The following is an 18,636-nucleotide window of genomic DNA, read 5'->3' on the forward strand; positions in this document are numbered from 1 at the left end:
CCGATAACGCGCGGATAAATTGACTAATGTATATAAAAACCAATATAAAAATTTAAAGTTTAATTTTAAATTGACTAATGTATTACACTAGTAGTATCCACTGTCAAATTGGATGTTAAAACCCGTTTTCAGGCTCCTCACAACTTCATTTAGGGGACTATATAAATAGAGTTATTCATGTTTTGATATAAACGGGTCGAATATTTTGGGTTAAGAATCGAGTATTACTCGTTTGAGCTTGGTTGGGTGACTGATATTTGAAGATCGATATGTGTTTTTGGCGCATAAAAAATCACAGCATGGCTGAGTTCGGCTGCTCGTTATATCTTTAACCCAAGCATTGAAAGGGACACTCAGATTTAAGCTAAATTAAGAACCAAGTGAAAAACAGAAATGAAAGTGAAAGTATTGCAAAGGGAAAACAGAAATTAATTAAACATTAGCCCAGGAGCCAGTAGGCACTAACCAAATAAGCAAGGCATGAAAGAGAAAGTATAGCGCTCTATTCGAATTTCCAAACGTAAATTGGACCGAAACATGATGGATATGGGCTAATATATTATATAGATGGAATGACATAAATTTCAAACACTTATTTGGGTTACCCGAATCAAACTAAACCATCTAAATAACGACCGGATTAAAAGCATACAGAGGTTACTTGTGACCGTACCAATTTACCATTATCAATCAACATTGAACGTGTATTCTAAGTCTAATACCATGCCTCTAGTTTTGGACATGATCATATTTATCTGATCAGGTTCATTTAGTGTTCCACCTTTCATCGGATTGCTCTACATAGTGAATTTCGGACCTATTGCATTCTCTGCAAATATAGTGTGAGGGTAATATATGAACTCGAGTTTATCAATCATACGATCAGGTATGTATGTTGTTGCTTGAACAAAAGTGATAATACAATAAAACCTTTATAGATTAATACTCGATAAATCAATATCTCGATAAAATTAATAATTTTGTAAAGTCCCAACTCAAAAGATATATTGTAAATTAACACTTGATATATTAACGAGGGAGAGTACCGACACGTTGCGGCGGTGAGATGGTGGGGGTGATAGGTCATAAAGTGTGATATGTCATATGAGGTGATAGGTCATAAAGTGTGATAGCCAAATGCCTTAGCCGGCTCCGCCCTCGGATTTAAAAATTCGTCGAAAGTATATCGAATGACATTTCTAATGAAAGAGCATGAAATTTTAAGAACACCCATAGAACTTTTATAATTTATCTATATACGATTTTTGAGATAAAAGATTTTGAATGAATTAGAGGAATAAAATGATTTATGGATGAGAGAAAAAGAAATAAGTGGTTAATATTTAAGGAGAGAGAAAAAAATGAGTGGTTGAGAGTTAAGGTTATTCTAGAAATATTAGGTGATGATATCAAATGAATGGATAAAAGAGAGAGTAAATTAGGCACATCAAGTTCTTTTTTGAGAAAAAAAAAAGGTAAATGTTTTATAAAGTAGTAGTAATAATAATAGAATTAACTAGGTAAATTAAAAAATTATCCCTGTCCCAACTTTATTTATTTAATTATAAAGGTTTTAGTGTAATTTGTTTATTTTCGGACTAAACTGTTTACCGGAAACACATGACTCGAAGAAATGCTTCTTAAATTTTAGAGTAGAGGTTAACATGAGAAGGTTATATCCATAGTTGCCAAACTCGTACGAGTCGAGTGAAAAAGTAGGGTAAACGTTGCAACTCGCTAGATAACTCGTAAATGGTTCTGGCTCAGAAGTTGACTCGCGGTTTTTATATTGACTCGTACCGAGTCAATACAACTCGCACACTCGTACGAGTCTGGATAGAAATGTAAAAGAAGCATTTGAATTATTAAAGTCTTATTTTAAAGTCCACAAAACAACAATATTGACTAAAGTTGAAAAGGTAATACAGGGGCTACAGGCTTTTCTTTCTTTAATTTCTTTAATCTTTAATTTCTTTTTTCTTTCTTTTTCATTCTTTTCCATTTTCCGTTAAAGATGATCTATTACTCCATTGTCAAGCAACTTTTTTTTTCTTCTCTGTGTGTAAGGTAAAACATTAAACCTTATAACTTATAAACTATAATATTTATTATTCCTTATTTAATTGAAATATTGATATTAATATTTTATATTTAATGTCATATATATAATATATCTAATGTCATATTGTCATATATATCTAATGTATGTAAGTTTGCTATCATGTGTGTTGAATTTTTATATATATAATTTATGAATTGTTTGTTGTACAAGATCGCTAGTTACATCATTTCATATGTTAAATATGCATATATGACCTTTTGTGGTATAATTTTGGGATGAATTGTAAGTCCATGACTCGAAACTAGCACACATGTAATCTTTTGGTAAATGTATTAGGATAGTAAACTTATCTATATTGTATATGTATAAAATATCCGACTTTTACGAGTCGACTCACGAGTTGAGTCACGATTCAAAAAATCAAGAATTCGAGTCGAGTCGGAAATTACGAGTCGACAACTATGGTTATATCTGCTATAGCTTAACAAAAATACACATTCTGATATTAATCTCAATTCAAAAACAAGCATCAAACTGAGAATACTAAATACGTCTACTTGACTTTGATCTCATCAACTTATATGTGCTATAGCGTAACTAAAAAAAATACAAAATCTGATATTAATCTCAATTAAAAAACAGGACTGTGATCATTTGAAAACTAAAATTTTCGTGAAAACTAGAATAACTGGCTAAAACATATTGTGATCTGAATTTAACATAATATATTTTTATTTTAAAAAACACATTGTGTTAAGTTATATCACAGTGTGTTTGAACAGTTTTCTGATTTTCACGCGCTATAAATAACACAATGTGATTTAAAGCTTAACACAATGTGTTTTTAGTTTACACAGTAAAAACACATTGTGATTTAAAAAACACAATTAAAACAGATTGTGATAGATTCAGATCACAGTGTCTTTTAATCAGTTTTCTAGTTTTGACATAAAATTTATCAAAGAGAAAATTTCATTACATACCCCTGTGGTATGTCATATTATTAAGTTCCGCCCCTTTCGTTTTTTTTTATCATTACATACCCCTATGGTGATTTTTTGTATCATAACATACCCCTCGCCCTAACGTCCGTTTGTGAGTCTCCGTTAGCCCCCTCATGTGCATTTGCACATGAGGGTATTTTTGTCCATTCTAATCTAACATATCCTAGTAACATTTCTTAACCAACCTAGTTGACACAAACAGATCAAAAACCTCTTCCCTTAGAATCTTTTTCTTTAAGTTAACATCTATCAGAATCTTCCTAAAAAGTTTCTTAACTCCAAAAAAACCACAACAAAATATAAGAAAATTTATGGTGGATATAAAACATACACACATCAAACACCTTTGCAAATTAACTATCCATATTCATATCCTTGAGATAATACCATTTAGTATTTGGTTTTTCAAATCAACTATCTCTTTTTTACAACAGTATGCATCTACGTACTATTTTCTTGAAATTTGATATGCAACTTTTTATCCCTTCAAATCTAAGACTCTTTTATGTACACCTTTAAATTTGATATGCAACAGTATGTGTGTCGATACCGATGTATATACATGGGTTTGCAGGTTTTTTTGTATATATCATATATATATGTGCGTGTCTTTAGATCTGTACATATCATATCTATATATCGATATATATATATGAAAGTGTGGTGAGAATGTTTGATATAATTGATTTCTAGATGTAAGCTTTTAGCTAGTTTTGATATTGATTTTGGTTTAGATTTGATTTGATTTCCTTGATAAGATATTGACAAAATATTGATATAGATGCAGATCATCAATGTATATGTAAGAAATAATACTGAGTAAGAAAAATATATCAATAATAAAAATTAAATAGGAATGGACATAAATACCCTCACGTTGGACGCACGTGAGGGGGTTAACGGAAACACATAAACGGACGTTAGGGTGAGGGGTATGCTATGATACAAAAAATCACCATAAGGTTATGTAATGATACAAAAAAACGAAAGGGGCGACACTTAATAATATGACATACCACAGGGGTATTTAATGAAATTTTCTCTTTATCAAATGAACATTTCACTTAAAAAACAAGCATCAATCTATATGTCATCCATCTGAATACTTGAACTAATATGCAGTTATGCACCAAATAATACAAGGTAATAGAACAACAACAGGGTAAGACATGATGCTTCATATATCTAAATTTCACTGGGTCCGTCGCTACAAGACCTTATCAATCACACAGCTATACATATATACAAAGAAACTAAAATTATTTGATTCAGATATTGGATATTGAAAATCAAAGGCTTCTCAAACAAGTCATTTATTCATTTTATTATCTTTAAAAGTTGTAATAGACCTAAAAAGCCCGGTAGAGCAACATACAGGATATAAAGCATAATAATAATAATCAAAGAGAGCGCGATTGTGATTCCAATTAAATGGACACACTACGGAGGACCACTTTCTCCACAGTGAGGCCGGGTCCAAAACCAAATAACACGCCCCATTTCTGACCCTCCCCGGTGGTATTTAGCCCACTTGTAGCAGAATAGTTTCGTAGTTCATCTAGGATAAAAAGAACAGAAGCACCCCACATATTGCCGTATTCACTAAGCATCTGTCGTGAGGCTCGTAGCTTATCGGGCTGAAGGGCTAGTTTCTGCTCCACTTGGTCCAAGATTGCAGGTCCACCTGGATGCATAGCCCAAAAAAGTGAATTCCAATTTGAAATGCCCAATGGTTCAAAGGCTTCAATCAAACTGTTCTCAATGTTCTTCGAGATAAGTCTTGGAACATCTTCACGGAGATGAAATATAAGCCCGGCCTCACGTAAGTTCACGTTAATTGCATTCTCACTATCAGGAACAATAGTTTGGGCCACTGAAATAAGCTCAAAAAGTGGTTTTTCGACATCTAGCAATGGGTCAGACCCTAGAATGAGGGCAGCTGCACCATCACCAAACAAACCCTGGCCAATAAGGTTATCAATATGGGCTTCATTAGGCCCACGAAAAGTGACAGCGGTGATCTCCGAGCAAACAACCAGGACACGAGCCCCCTTGTTGTTCTCAGCCAAGTCTTTAGCTAAACGAAGGGCTGAGCCACCGGCAGAACAACCTTGCTGGTAGAGTACAAAGCGTTTTACAGACGCATCTAGGCCGAGGAGTCTTGTGAGTTGGTAATCCACTCCTGGCATGTCAACGCCACTTGAGGTGCTAAAAACTAAGTGGGTGATCTTCGACTTTGGCTGACCCCATTCCTTGATCGCCTTAGTTGCCGCTTCTTCGCCAAGCTTTGGCACGTCCACCAAAGCTATATCTTGTCTTTCGTTCAGGGACGGCGCCATGTAAGCACATATATTCGGTTTCTCCTTCAAGATTTCCTCGGTCAAGTACATGTATCGTGTTTTTATCATAGATTTATCACCTAATTAAAAATACACAGTAGCATTTAGATTAGAAAACCATGCATATATATTTTAATTAGAAAAAAAAAATTTAATAATACATTGAAGTTATGTATATATCACTCACAAATGCGCTCAAATTTCTTTTTAAGTTCTTTCAAGCCATCAGTTTTTGTAACACGGAAGTAGTAATCTGCAAACGTGCTTTGGAGCACACGATTAGGAGGTGTAGCAGTCCCAATGGCCAATATTGCCGCTGGGCCTTCAGCTTGTTGCGCCTTTCTGAATTCATTTTGGCTTGACATATTCCAATTAAGTACTGGCAATTGCTTGAATTAATTGAGAATTGGTTTAATGAGTGATGAGTATGCTGGGCAATTTATATATAGCCAAAAGAAAAATAGAGAGATGGGTGATAAACGTGGAGTAGCCGCGGCCCAAGCCCCAAGGGGATCCCCCCTTATTAGGATTCAATGTCGACATCAGCAGCCCTTTAAGTAAGTGGTTTTTGTTTGACCTCTTTAGGCCTCTGCTTATAGGCAGGCCGTCCTCAGGACTTCTTGTATGTTACGTCAGCATTACATTTCTCAGGACTCTCCTCAGGACACTCACTGGCTATAAGGATAACTTTTTCAGAACTTTTTCACCACATTATCAATTCTTTTAACATTTTTTAATTACTTAGACATAAAATTAAATAACTATTTTTTTATATTAAAAAATAACTATTTTTTTGATATTAAAAAAACAACTATTTTTTTGATATTAAAAAAAAACATATTTAGATTAATAAAATCTACAAACAATATAAATAAAAACATATTTAGATTAATAAAATCTAAAAAATTGCTTATCATATAATATATGTGTATATGTGCGTGAGTGCGTCTTCCTCAGCACCTGCAAACCACAAAGATCGAATACATATATTGACATATATATATATATATATATGTATATGTTTACAAACCAAAAAAAAAAATGAAAACATCTATATCTTCTTCCTCACCTGCAAATTACACATACCCACACACACTAAAACTACATATATATATATATATACCAGGTTATATATGAATCTCAAGCAAAAAAAGAAAAAATGGAAGAAAAGACCGCTGGCCCCACACTTACATCGTCTTCCAACTTCTTGGTGGAGAAAAATTTGAAGGACGCACCCTCCAAGAAGATGGCTGCCATTAAACGTCCGCGTCCTTAGGCTCCAAAGACGCTCGATTAAGACGGCTATAAGCACCTGCCTTAGAACACTAGTTCTTCGTATGTATAAAGAAAACATCAGTGTAAAAAACACATCCTTTTTTATTTACCTTCTCTCTATGTAATTAAGAGATAGGATAATTTTTGATTAGTTGTTAAGTATGATAGAATGTCATATAAGATTTTTCATTATGTATCATACTTATATTAATTTCTTAATTTTAAGCATTTCCTTAAAAGTTATTTTTTATCCTAATCATAATCAGTTAATAATGAAATAATTAAAAAGTGAAAAAATAAAAAATAAGTCGACTAAAGAGGAGATCATTTGCTTGCTATTTATTGGTTATTGGTTATAGCGGATAAAAAAATAAGATATAAATATTTTGAAAACTAAATATTTTCTAATTTTGTACATAGATTTTCCGTTCATGCGGTTTGTATCATAATGTAGGATTTGATCTTTCACTTTTGCTTTTTTAAAAATTTGTGTATATAAAATTTTTATTTTTATTTAAATAAATATATTTACATAGTATAACTTTGTGGATTTATATATTGTAAAAAAATATAAAGATGCCACATAAGATAAAGACCTATGTGACAATTTTTAAAAATAGCTTTAAATTGAAAAATACTTTAAAATGCTAGAATTTTTATTGTTTTAATATTTATATAGATATATATATTTTTTTACTTTTAAATTTTTTATTATTAGTTAATGATGATTAGGATAAAGAGTAATTTTTAAATAAATGTTTAAAATTAGGAAATTAATGTAGGTATGACACATAATGAAAAAATCTTAAATGACATTATTTCATAATTGTCGACTAATCAAAAAATTATCTTCTCTTTAGTTATATAGAGAGATAAACTAAATCCATAAACACTTAAAAAATATTTAAAAAAGAATATATCATATTGTGATTTAGTTTTTTTTTATATATATCATTTTCTTGGTAGTGATTTATGTTTTTGAAGCATTAGTTTGTTCTTTGTAATCTATTGTAATTTTAATTTGGTTTCTAACTAAATTTAAAGTTTTTCGGTTTTTATGTATTTTAATATTTGATGACGCAAGTTTCATGAAACTATTTCATTTGAATGAGTGTGATGAAATTCTAATAAATCATCTATCACTTTGTAAAAAATAACATATCGTTATGATTTTACATTATATTTATATTTTAACTTAATTTTATGTTAATTAGTATTGCATGAAGTACAGTATAATATAAGATTAAGAAAAAAGTCATATAAATATATTTTAGTTTTTTTTTTAGTTTCGTTAGACTCAAAATATATAATGAAAAAACAACATGAAATATGAATCACAAACATTTTTCCACCAATTTTTTGTTTAGCCTTTTCGTAATCTTCTACTTTGATTGTATAATTGCGTATTGAAAGCAAAAACATTAGATAACCGCGCATCGTGCGGGGTAAAATACCTAGTATATATATATACATGTAGTAAATCTCTTAATGATCGGCTTGTGGATATGTAGTATGATTTTAATATTGTAATTTAATTCTAACATATATATCTTTCAATCACTTAATGAGTTATCACTTTTATTTAAATTGATATATTTATGTTGTCATGTATATGATCTTAATCATCAATTTTAATCATAATCCTAATTATTAATAATGTTTCTATTTTCTATATGAGTACAAAGATGTTTATATACATCATACTATATTTTTTTATTAATTGAACAATAATAATTTTTTTTACAATGAGATTGTTTATTATACTATGTTTATTTTGTGAAAGTATTTATTATATTATATTTAATGAGTATACATTATACAATTTTTTTTATGATTTATAAATTATTTTACTTATTATTTATATGCTTTAGAATATTTGACGTATATCATATATTCATAAACTATCTCATAGATTTTAATATGATCCTAAATTAAGAATAATAATGTAAGTATCTGTTATTATATTTTTTTTAATTATATAGTAAGTCAGTCTCGCACAACGTGCGGGTTTAATCTAGTTATTTATATTAGCATTTGATAAAAATTTCATCCAACTTAGATGCCTTATCTACATTCACTTCCCCTAATATATATATATATACACTACTACAAAACTGCAATATTCCGACGGCCGGAATCCGTCGGAATATATGCGTGGGTAACCCATTATCCGTCAGAAATTTCCGTCGGAAATTTTTATTTCCGACAGAAATGTTTGTCGGAATTCTGTCAGAAATGCTTTTAGTATTAATAAAAATTCTGTCGGAAAATAAAAACTTAGCAACGGATTACCGACCCTTTTACTGACAGAAAACCGACAGAGGAATTTCCATCCGACATTTCCGACGGTTGAAAAAAAAATTCTAAAAAAATAAAATTTATCCATATTATAGGTTGAACGTATATACATACATACATATATATATATAACACTCCGGTGAGAACAATCTTAAAATAAGAACGGTGAGAACACTTAGAAAACATCATTTTGATGCATTAAAAGTCCATCAAACTAACATAGTGCAGAACTAATTATCATCATTTAAGTGTTTAACAACACATTGATCCGTCAAAATCGAAAAAATCACGTTTTTTGATGGATGCATCATTTTGAAGAATATGCATCCAAGATGGATGCACAAAATAAAAAACATGATTTTCTTGATTTTGACAGGCCAATGTGTTGCTATACACTTAAATGATGATAATTAGTTATGCACTATGTTAGTTTTATGGACTTTTAATGCATCAAAATGATATTTTTTAAGTGTTCTCACCATTCTTATTTTAAGACTGTTCTTATTTGATTATCCCCCTATATATATATATATCCAATATATATTTATTTATTGTATTTATATGTATTGTCCATGTATGTATATATTTTATATAAAAAAAAAGTATAATATGTTAAATACAATAAATTTAGATTAATAACATATTCTAATACACAAATTTCATACAAAATATATCAAAACTAAAAACCATACCTAAAAACTCAATAAAATTTCATAAACAAAATTACAACATTAAAAAAAAAAACATAGAATTATACCCAAAATTCCAAATGTAAATCTAATTAAAAATCTTTACGCCTACAGGTCTTTGAATTCTTCTTTTGCTATCCATCTTTTGTTTCTCCTTTTCTATCCTTCATAAGCTTTATTCTTTTAAATCTGAAAATAACAAAATATGAAACAAAATAACAAATAAATATACCGAAATTATTTAAATAAGATGCAAAAATAAAATCTAAACATATTCTTGTTTCTATCTTAGCAAAAATTTCGGATCTAAAAAAAATCAGTTAGATACATAAAGAAACACACATATGAACCCTAGATCTAACCGGAAAAAAAACAATTATTTCAAAAACACGTATATCTTGTTTTTCGTAAAGATTTAGGTTTAATAATCGTTTATTTATAGATATATACATAAATTACATCTAAGTTATGAACTGATGTGTATTTTCTAGTCTTAAATTTATGAACACGAAATACCTAGCTACAAACTACTACACACTTGCGGGCAGTGAACCCGTTCGTATGCAATATAGTTGACTTGGTAAACCGGGGTCGAACACAAAGACTTAATAAGCAATTGTTACAATAAAATGATTCGGATTTAAAAGGGGGGTTTTGTGACCGAATTGTCACGTTGCAAAGTTAGTGAAGAAAGTCAGTAATCCCGTAGGATTAATCGCAAAGAGTATTTGATTGATTGAATCTTAACACAGATTTAAAAATGAACACCTACTTAGATCAGCTCACATGCCAATCATCGGGTGTAAATATTACTTGCATTTGTTGAACGACTCAAAAAGTAGACAAGATGAACTCCCGTTATACTTGAAACTTTAACTGTTCAAAACATAATTATTGCTCCCGCACTTAATTTCTACTCTAAACAGTTAAGCATTAAATTCCTGAGTTGATTTTATGATTTAATCTTTTGAAAGCTTTCTCCCGAACTGCTTATTCTCCTAATCAGATCCCTCTATCATAGGCGTTTACACATTCAAAATGAATTTAATTGTTTTTTAATCTTTATCGTTGATTTCTCCCGAACTCCAACGATTTTAGATTAATTATAGACCGATTAACCATTTCATAAATCAATTGATAATGACATAGATTTCTCCCGAACTTCTAATTACAATTATCAATCAATTAATATAAAAGTTGAAAACAATATTTAAATCCAAATAAATGTGGATCTTCGATTAAACATATAAACCTTGTTCAACATTCACAAGCAACATTAATTTGACCCTATGACATGCTTACTACCCAAGCGGGTGCTAAAGATTTAGCTACTCATATTAAAAACACAAGAACAAACAAATAGAGAAGAGATCATATTATACAAAATGAATGAAGATAATCCGGTAGCAATAATGATTACAATCCAAAGCTGAAATTATGTGAAACCCTAATCACTTGTTTGCCCTCTAATATTCCATTTTATGAGAAAACTCATAAAATTGTGTTAACCAATCGTCCAAAGTGCAGAACCCTAACTGAACCCATATACCAAATACGCGTGTAACGGCCGTTACTGGGGTAACTGGCCGTTACACTTATACTTGATGTCTAATGGGCGTTACTGGGCTAACGGTCGTTACTTGCCAGTTGATTTCTAACGGCCGTTAGTTCTCTAACTGCCAGTTACAGGAGAAACCACATATCGCCTCTATAACGGCCATTACTACAGTAACGGCAGTTATAACTTCCAGACTTCATTTTCTTCGTCTTTTGCTTGATTTCACCCGAATCCTTCTCTCGTTTCTTCCATAACTCATCAAAATCGACCAATTCATTCGTCTAATCAATTTCCATCCTGAAAACACTTAACACACCTTCAAAGCATCGAAAGTTGGATATAAAACTATCAAAATGATGAATAATTGGTTTTAAAATCACGTGGGAAATGGTATAAAATATGACACATCAAATCCCCCCACACTTAAGCTTTGCTTGTCCTCAAGCAAATCCAAACTGAATATCATAAAATTCCTTGGCACATCGACAATATTTGACCGATACACAAGCCTTAATAACACGACTAAGCACAAATGAAACGAAATAGTGACAAATCGCCTATCCTACTCCAACTAACTTACTCTTGGGGTTGAATATTTGAATAATCACTCAATGCCAAGTCGTGATGCATAATCTTTTAACCATAGGCTTATACAAGGATCGTTCCAAAGTCGCCAAGGCGCACGCGCCCTATAACGTCTATCAGAAGAGGACTTTTAGGGTTGTATCATTTATGAGGCTTAACCGGGTAATTAAACAGGGTATGGAAATTTGGGTAAACAAATGGTGTTAACAAAGAACTAACACAACATTTAACAAAATTTTCACAAATAGTCTAGTCCAAACAAGCCCGTGTCATTAGTTGCCAACGGTCCACATCCCAAAAGTTTCCCATCAATAACTTATCAACCAAACCTAACCAATGTTGACTTTAAACAAACTTGCCAACTCCAAACACTCTAACCATATATATATTAACTTCAGCGCACTTTGTTGGTTATAACGACGAATCAACTTACATAAAATGATTTGACAGAAGGGAGAAATACCAACTGACACCCCAAGCTCAAATTTTTCATTTTTCAATTTTTTTTTTTTTTTGGAGAGCTACTTTTACTCTGACTAATTGGTATTCTCTTACATAATTTAAGAAATAGTGACAAATCATATCAAAATATGCTAAGATGAACAATTTAGACTTTTTCCAAGAACCATGACGAAATCAAACTACCCCCAAATGATGAGAATATCCCGACCTAACATAATAAGACAAAACCCAAACCATCCAATCTAGCAAAGGCAACCAATGACCCACCAGGATTTTGACTATCGGTATGGCGAAGGAAGGTTTATATTTAGGTAGATTTAACAAAGAACAGGCTAGTGACAAAATGTTTTCTATTGTTTCTTTGACTAAAATCGAGTGCAACATACGAGTTTCCAACGGGTGGTTCACTAACCAGTGTAGTTAGCTACTAAGCACATCACAAAACATGCACATAACAGATTTTTACGAAACAAAAGGTGAATGAACAAAGAATAAGGGTATTAATCTAGATTTGCCTCTTCATCATATAGCAAAATAACGGAACGATCAACAAGGACAAGTTCTAGAATCAACGCAATCACCGGCATACTCATAGCAAATGAAATAACTCGGAAATGGAAAATCAACCTCAAACTTGCACATCTTAGTTCAGAGCTCTAAAAGAGACCCTTACTTCCGGATAAATCCAAATGCCTAAGAGAGGGACAAATTTACAAGGCTAAAGGTTCCAAAACCGTAACACCTATCATATCTAGCAATGAATCAATAATATCTCACAATTTTGGTGTTTTGGTGCTATAAGCATGCTAGTAATGTTATTAATCCAGAAGGGATGCCACGTTAATTTGTCAAAACACATTCCACATATTAAAATTTTTTGCCAAGGGTGTAGTTACATTGCTCAATTATATGTATAATTAGGTGACAAAAGCAATTAACTACAAGGACAAGCAAGCAAAAGTTTCAAAATTTTTCTCTAAAATACCCGACTTTTCCTATTTACCATCCCCCCCCACACTTAAGTTGGACAATGTCCTCAATGTCCAATAAACCAAGCCAATCTAAGGGAAATAGGGAAAGTAAACTAAGAAGCAAAAATAAGGAATAAGAAAAACTTGCCGGGTATGAAAGGTGTTCCATGCGTGAATGATGCCAACAAGAAACATGAGCGCTGAACTTACTGCCAGCATATGCATATGACAATCAACGTGCTATCACCACGAACACACAATAAAACGTTAACGTATATATAAAAAGAAAACCCTGCAATGTAGAATTCCATTCAATCAAACCAACATGCAAGAGAAAGAAAATAGTCTCATCACCTCTCAAAGGTGGATACAAACAATTAAATACACATCCAAAGATAAACTAAAAATGTAAAAATGTTTCAATGATAATAACCAAAACCATCCATGCTCAAAACTCAGGAGGAGGAAAAGCTGAAGGAGCACCATCACCGTCACCATCACGTCGCCCCCCAAATATGCCATAGATATCAAAGGCATTTTCAGAGTACCTATCACCACTGTAGGGAGGCGGTTGAGAACTACTGGTACCTGCATCAGATGGAGCCGCCTGACCGTACTAGGGATAGTAGTGATCAAAAGCATTCTGGCTGATGGGATAAATTGACAGTGGCATAAACGGCTGCTGAGGAGGGAACTGCTGGGGAGGTACCTGCAATGGCACAGAAGGAACCTGTGGAGGAGACCCGGAAGCAATCCAACTCTGCATGTAAGGCTGGAAGTACTCCTGCTGATATGCCATTCGGTTAACTTGACTACCAACAAAACGCGACCAATCATCCTGGCGATCCAATCGCTCGTTAATCCCAGTGATCCCATGAAAGATCTCGTCCACACGCTGCCCTAAACCTGAAAAATCAAAAGCATGTGAGCTAGAGGTGGCACCTCTAGTTGGCGCAGAAGCACCAACACCAGTATCCGGCTCCTCATCCATCTCATCCTCATCATCCTCAGCATCCATATCGTCTCCTTCATCCTCCGAGTCCTCATTCTGGCTAACCATACCCATTCGAATCATTGTCGCCCTATCAAGTATCCCACTGCGACAATAAGCTTGAAAACCCGGTAAAAGACCAAATTGATCCGTCTGGACCAAACCCATCCGCCTTGCCAAATGACAAACAAGGAAACCACTGGCTACATGACCCTTGGCTTTACCATGCCCCTTTTCATACAAATATAAAGCCACAGCCCTAGCTAAATTGCAAGAGACCTTCCGAACCATGCAATACAAGAAAAATAGATCAGTGCTAGTAGCATTATTTGAACTACTATGCCTATTGGAAATGGTCTCGGCTATCATTCTCAAAACCAACTTGTAAACCGGATTCCGAACAGCAGATTGTTTGACATTATAGTGGAATTCTTGGTCACTTAAATTCTCTTCCTCCCAAAACCTAGCTGCAGTCATGGATGCAGGCCATTGAACAATCCCCTTTGTGAAAGCCACCCTCTGAACATCATCCTCACTATAGAAACCTAAATGGACCCCGAACTCTTGGTAGGACATACAATGAATTTGACCTCCTAGATGGAATGTCATAACTGTTTTCTTACAACTTCCCTCGTCCGTATTCAACCTAAACGAACTAAAAAATTCATTGCACAAATGTCTCCAGATGTTAGTGTTGATGGAGAACACGGCCCTCCAAGGGGGTTTCAATTCCTCAACATTTACCCCTAACTCCCCCAGGTTATCGAAATCTAACCTACGATTAGCAATAATAGGCTTACGCCTCACCGCATCTAAAGTAATCTTAGGTTGGTACTTTGCGGGTACCTCCTCGGGAGTACGGATGACGGGAGCTCGGGCTTCTGGTTGTCTAGTCCTTGAGGCTGAAGCTTCAGCTGCAGCAGCAGCCCTTTGCATGTCACGCTGTCTCTTGGTAGCCATCTACAAAATCAAGCATAAACATATATAAGGCTACAAAACAATGTAATGACTTCCAAGTCTACAAAAACTTAAACCAAAAATCAAATCACAGAAATCATCTAATTAAAATCTTTCTCTAAACAATAGAACAAAAACCTTAATTTCGACAAAATCCATTTAAGTGATTTTTCATACAAATAATCCCACCATCATTATCCTTTCCAATTCTCAAAACTCATATTTGTTAAATAATCACAGAAATGATCACATTAGAGTTCATCCCCTAATTAAAGAAAAATTAAACTCTAATTACGACAAGATCAATTTAAGCGACTAGTAACAAATATTATCTATGATTCTTGGTTCAACAAACTTTAATCTTCCCCCACACTTAAACTAAATAATGGGGAAGAAACAACTAGCATTATGAAGTTTATGGCTATGGTTTCGAAATCTAGCATGAATAACAATAGCCATACCCAACTGATTTGAACCCTTCACACACAACATCTTCAAGAACAATGAATATCTCCAAGAATGATAAAAAAAAAACGAAAATTAAAAGAAAAGATTGAAGAGTTATACCTGAAGAATTTGATGATTGAACAAGGAATTTGGAGATTGATAAGAGAAAAAGAAGATAAAGACTCAAAACAAGGATACCCTCTTTCTTTTGTTTTTTCTGCTGTACGTGTGTGTGTGGATGAAAATTAGATTTTTTTTAGATTTTCCTGGAAGATATCGACCTATCTTATCCTGCAAAAACGCGTGTAATGGCCGTTACCGGCCTAACGGGCGTTACAGTTCAATATAAAGACTAACGGCCGTTACACCAGTAACGGGCGTTACTAAACAAAAGGAGGCTAATGGCCGTTTGGGATCTAACTGGCCGTTACAGGGAAGAACCAAAACTCCCCTCCTAACGGGCGTTACACGCACACTTGCATGTTAGTTTTTAACGGCCCCCTGAGACATAACAGACGACAGGACCAATCGTGTCAACTTTCTAACGACACGTTTACTTACCTCTTCACATCACTTACCTCAACGCGCGAGACGACCTTCGGACCTGCAATTCTTGATACAAAGACATTAAAAACATGAAAAATAATTGAAACTAACGGAAATAAACAAAATCTTTTTGGCTTTTTATAAATTTTAAACTTTTTATGGGTTTTCGGTTTTAGGAAAAGAAAATGACAAGATAAAAATGAAAAATAAAATGAAACAAACTCGGGATGCCTCCCGAGAAGCGCTTAATTTATTAACGCGTCCTTAGCTTGACTCGATCACCTGATACTTTCACTTGTTGATGGCATAAAAGCCAATTTTGAACACCTCCGCATTTTCTTCATCTTCTTCATGATAATGCTTCAAGCGTTGTCCATTTACAATAAAGCTCTCATCATTGCCATACAACTCCACATATCCGGACGAATAACTTCTTTTCACCACATACGGTCCAATTCATCTCGACTTGAGCTTCGGTGCTTTGATTTTGTACTTTGATTGAAACAAAAGTGCCTTGTCACCGGCTTTAAATTCCTTCCTCTTGATCTTCTTATCATGCCAAGCTTTTGTACGCTCCTTGTATAGCATGGAGTTGTCATAAGCTTGCAACCTCATTTCATCTAACTCGTGCAACTACAAAAACCTTTTCTCACCAGCCAAGATTAGATCCATATTACAATTTTGCAAAGCCCAATAGGCTTTGTGTTCAATCTCAATCGGGAGATGACAAGTTTTTCCATAAAGAAGCTTATAAGGAGTAGTACCAATTGGAGTCTTGTAGGCGGTTCGAAACGCCCACAAGGCATCATCAAGCCTCTTGGCCCAAATCTTTGGGTTATCTTGCACGGTCTTTTCAAGGATCCTTTTCAAAGCCCTATTTGTGTTTTCCACTTGGCCGCTTGTTTGAGGGTGATAAGAGGTGGAGAACCTATGGGTGACCCCATACCTCTTTAACACCTTAGCAAGCTGGTGATTCGCGAAATGGGACCCGCGATCACTAATTAAGGCCTTTGGTACACCAAAACGACTAAACAACTTTTTCAAGAATTTAATTACAACTCTAGCATCATTAGTCGGAAGAGCTTTAGCCTCGGCCCATTTGGACACATAATCAACGGCTACCAAAATATAAAGAAACTTATGTGACGGAGGAAAAGGACGCATTAAGTCAATCCCCCATACATCAAAAACCTCACATACCTATATCATTTGTTGAGGCATTTCGTCTCTCTTAGTGATATTACCTTGACGTTGACATGCATCGCACACTTCCACCAACGTTTTTGCTTCCCCGTAAATGGTGGGCCAATAGAACCCTGCATCATATACCTTCTTACCCGTCACAGATGGTCCGTAATGACCACCGGTAGGACCATGGTGGCATGCATCCAAAATCACACGGGTTTCAGCACCGGCAACACATCTCCTGATCATTCCATCTGCACACATTCTAAACAAATATGGTTCCTCCCAAAAATAATGCTTAATCTCAAAAAAGAATTTCTTCTTTTGTTGAGATGTCATTTCTTCAGGAAGAACGTTAGCACAAAGATAATTAGCAATGTCTGCAAACCATGGTTCTTCTTCTCCTTGTACCTGCATCAAATCTTCATCAGGAAAATAATCATTAATCTCATGCTCTTGCAACTCCTCAAGGCGAGGGTTTTCGAGCCTACTCAAATGGTCGGCCGCCACATTTTCCGCCCCCTTTTTATCCTTGATCTCAATGTCGAATTCTTGCAAAAGCAAAACCCAACGAATGAGACGGGGTTTGTCATCTTGTTTGGAAAACAAGTACCTCAATGCGGAATGGTCGGTGTAAACAATAGTCTTATTCAAAACCAAGTAGGGACAAAATTTGTCAAAAGCATACACAACGGCCAACAATTCTTTCTCGGTCACGGTGTAATTTTGTTGGGCCGGATTCAAGGTCTTGCTAGCATAAGAAATGGGACGGAAATGTTTATCTTCCCTTTGGCCTAAAAAGGCCCCTAAGGCATAATCACTAGCATCACACATTAACTCAAAAGGTAATGACCAATCGGGTGAAATCATAATTGGTGCATTAATCAACTCTTTCTTTAACAAGTTAAATGCGTTAAGACAATCATCATCAAACACAAACGGGACATCTTTTTTCCAACAACTTGGTTATTGGCCGGGTTATTTTCGAAAAATCTCTTATGAACCTACGATAAAAACCGGCATGCCCTAAAAAGCTTCTAATTGACTTAACATTAGTAGGTGGAGGTAACTTAGCGATAACATCAATTTTTGCTTTATCAACCTCTAGACCTGCTTTAGAAACTTTATGTCCCAACACAATCCCCTCCTTTACCATAAAATGGCATTTCTCCCAATTTAAAACCAAATGTGCCTTTTCACATCTTTCAAGCATTTTATCAAGACTCTCTAGACAACTCTCAAATGAACTACCAAAAACAGAAAAATC

General features: G+C 33.9%; 2 protein-coding genes across 2 annotated transcripts in view; one reads left to right on the forward strand and one right to left on the reverse strand.

Moving 5' to 3' along the window:
- Window positions 1-18,636, forward strand: part of LOC122605407 (caffeic acid 3-O-methyltransferase-like) — a 52,996-nt gene that overhangs the window by 2,588 nt on the left and 31,772 nt on the right. The gene's annotated exons all lie outside the window — the stretch shown is intronic.
- LOC122605405 (chalcone synthase 2-like) lies at window positions 4,439-5,800 on the reverse strand. The gene is made up of 2 exons (XM_043778354.1): window positions 5,593-5,800; window positions 4,439-5,485 (listed from the first exon to the last, which is right to left on the reverse strand). Exons 1-2 carry the CDS (start codon window positions 5,768-5,770, stop codon window positions 4,494-4,496), a joined length of 1,170 nt encoding a protein of 389 aa, XP_043634289.1. The 5' UTR covers window positions 5,771-5,800; the 3' UTR covers window positions 4,439-4,493.

Source organism: Erigeron canadensis, chromosome 6 (assembly GCF_010389155.1).
Source record: "Erigeron canadensis isolate Cc75 chromosome 6, C_canadensis_v1, whole genome shotgun sequence".
In the NCBI taxonomy this organism is placed as follows: Eukaryota; Viridiplantae; Streptophyta; class Magnoliopsida; order Asterales; family Asteraceae; genus Erigeron; species Erigeron canadensis.

What these genes read in the sequence shown, in the direction of transcription:
- LOC122605405 (XM_043778354.1), bottom strand. Translation starts at nt 5,770, where the DNA reads ATGTCAAGCCAAAATGAATTCAGAAAGGCGCAACAAGCTGAAGGCCCA. An exon ending in AAAGAAATTTGAGCGCATTT is followed by an intron (nt 5,486 to 5,592) that starts GTGAGTGATATA and finishes ATTTTTAATTAG; the next exon opens with GTGATAAATCTATGATAAAA.